Source organism: Triticum dicoccoides, chromosome 2B, assembly GCF_002162155.2.
Source record: "Triticum dicoccoides isolate Atlit2015 ecotype Zavitan chromosome 2B, WEW_v2.0, whole genome shotgun sequence".
NCBI classification, from domain to species: Eukaryota; Viridiplantae; Streptophyta; class Magnoliopsida; order Poales; family Poaceae; genus Triticum; species Triticum dicoccoides.
In genome coordinates this window covers 64,527,460-64,528,315 of record NC_041383.1, presented here as the reverse complement: position 1 = coordinate 64,528,315, position 856 = coordinate 64,527,460, and the positions used below count along the sequence as shown (strand labels likewise).

The 856-nt window shown below is 50.7% G+C and overlaps 1 protein-coding gene across 1 annotated transcript in view; it reads right to left on the bottom strand.

Annotated features, from left to right (window-relative positions):
• LOC119360475 (protein trichome birefringence-like 1) overlaps positions 1 to 642 on the bottom strand; it is a 4,056-nt gene extending 3,414 nt beyond the window's left edge. The window contains exon 1 of the mRNA XM_037626100.1: positions 381 to 642. Within this exon, the coding sequence (XP_037481997.1) occupies positions 381 to 642 (262 nt within the window). The remainder of the gene's footprint in view (positions 1 to 380) is intronic.
• Positions 643 to 856: the final 214 nt, after the last annotated feature.

The window sequence follows — 856 nt, the reverse complement described above, 5'->3', positions numbered from 1 at the left end:
GACCTATTGCGGATAAAGGCACTTTGACACGGTAAGATCAGATCATTCATCAGCTTCGTGCAAGGATCTTGGCAATCAATTTTCCAATGCTGTGTATCAGGCTGGTTGACCTAAAATCCGAGATGCTACTGGTTCCTTCTAATAGACTGAGGATCATAACATCCATGTTGAGGGCTTGCAGATTTGACATGTTCAAGCCGCTTAATTTGTTCAGGACACTCATCAGGTCCTCTGATTACAACCCAGTACTTCTGGTAGAACTTGCTGGCATCTGGGCCTGGCGCTATGTCGGTCAGGGCCTGGCGCTCTGTCGGTCAGGGCTTGGCGCTCTGTCGGCGTTGTTGTCGTTGATGGCAGCGAGCACTTCCTCCCCAAAGAACACGCAAGCTGCGTGAGCAGATCCGCGGCCAGCGAATAACCAATGGCCTCAAAATTCAGCTTTACTTTCCTAGACACCGACTGTCCCAGGAGACCGGAGAAGAAATCCAACGCTATCTCCATCTTGTCCTCGTGCCCCAGAAGAATTGTCCCTGATGCTGGAGGATGGTGTTTTTTCTTCTCCTTGCAGATGCCTTCACATGGAAAAATTTTGTACAGACGTCCCCTTCCATGATCCCTCTGATCGTGGATATTTGGTGCCATATCGAGCACTGCAACCTCATCTTCAGACTGTTACACCGAGGCGGTGCTCGGCAACAGAAATCTCTTTCAAATCACGCGCCAAATCAAGCCGGTAGATGAGGTCGTTTGCGATGTCCATGGCTCTGCTCATCCGGTCCGCCGGCCTGCTGTACGAACTTCTATTCTTCTAAGAGCCCCTGCCACTCTGCCCAACTTAGTGTGCAACACCACAGAC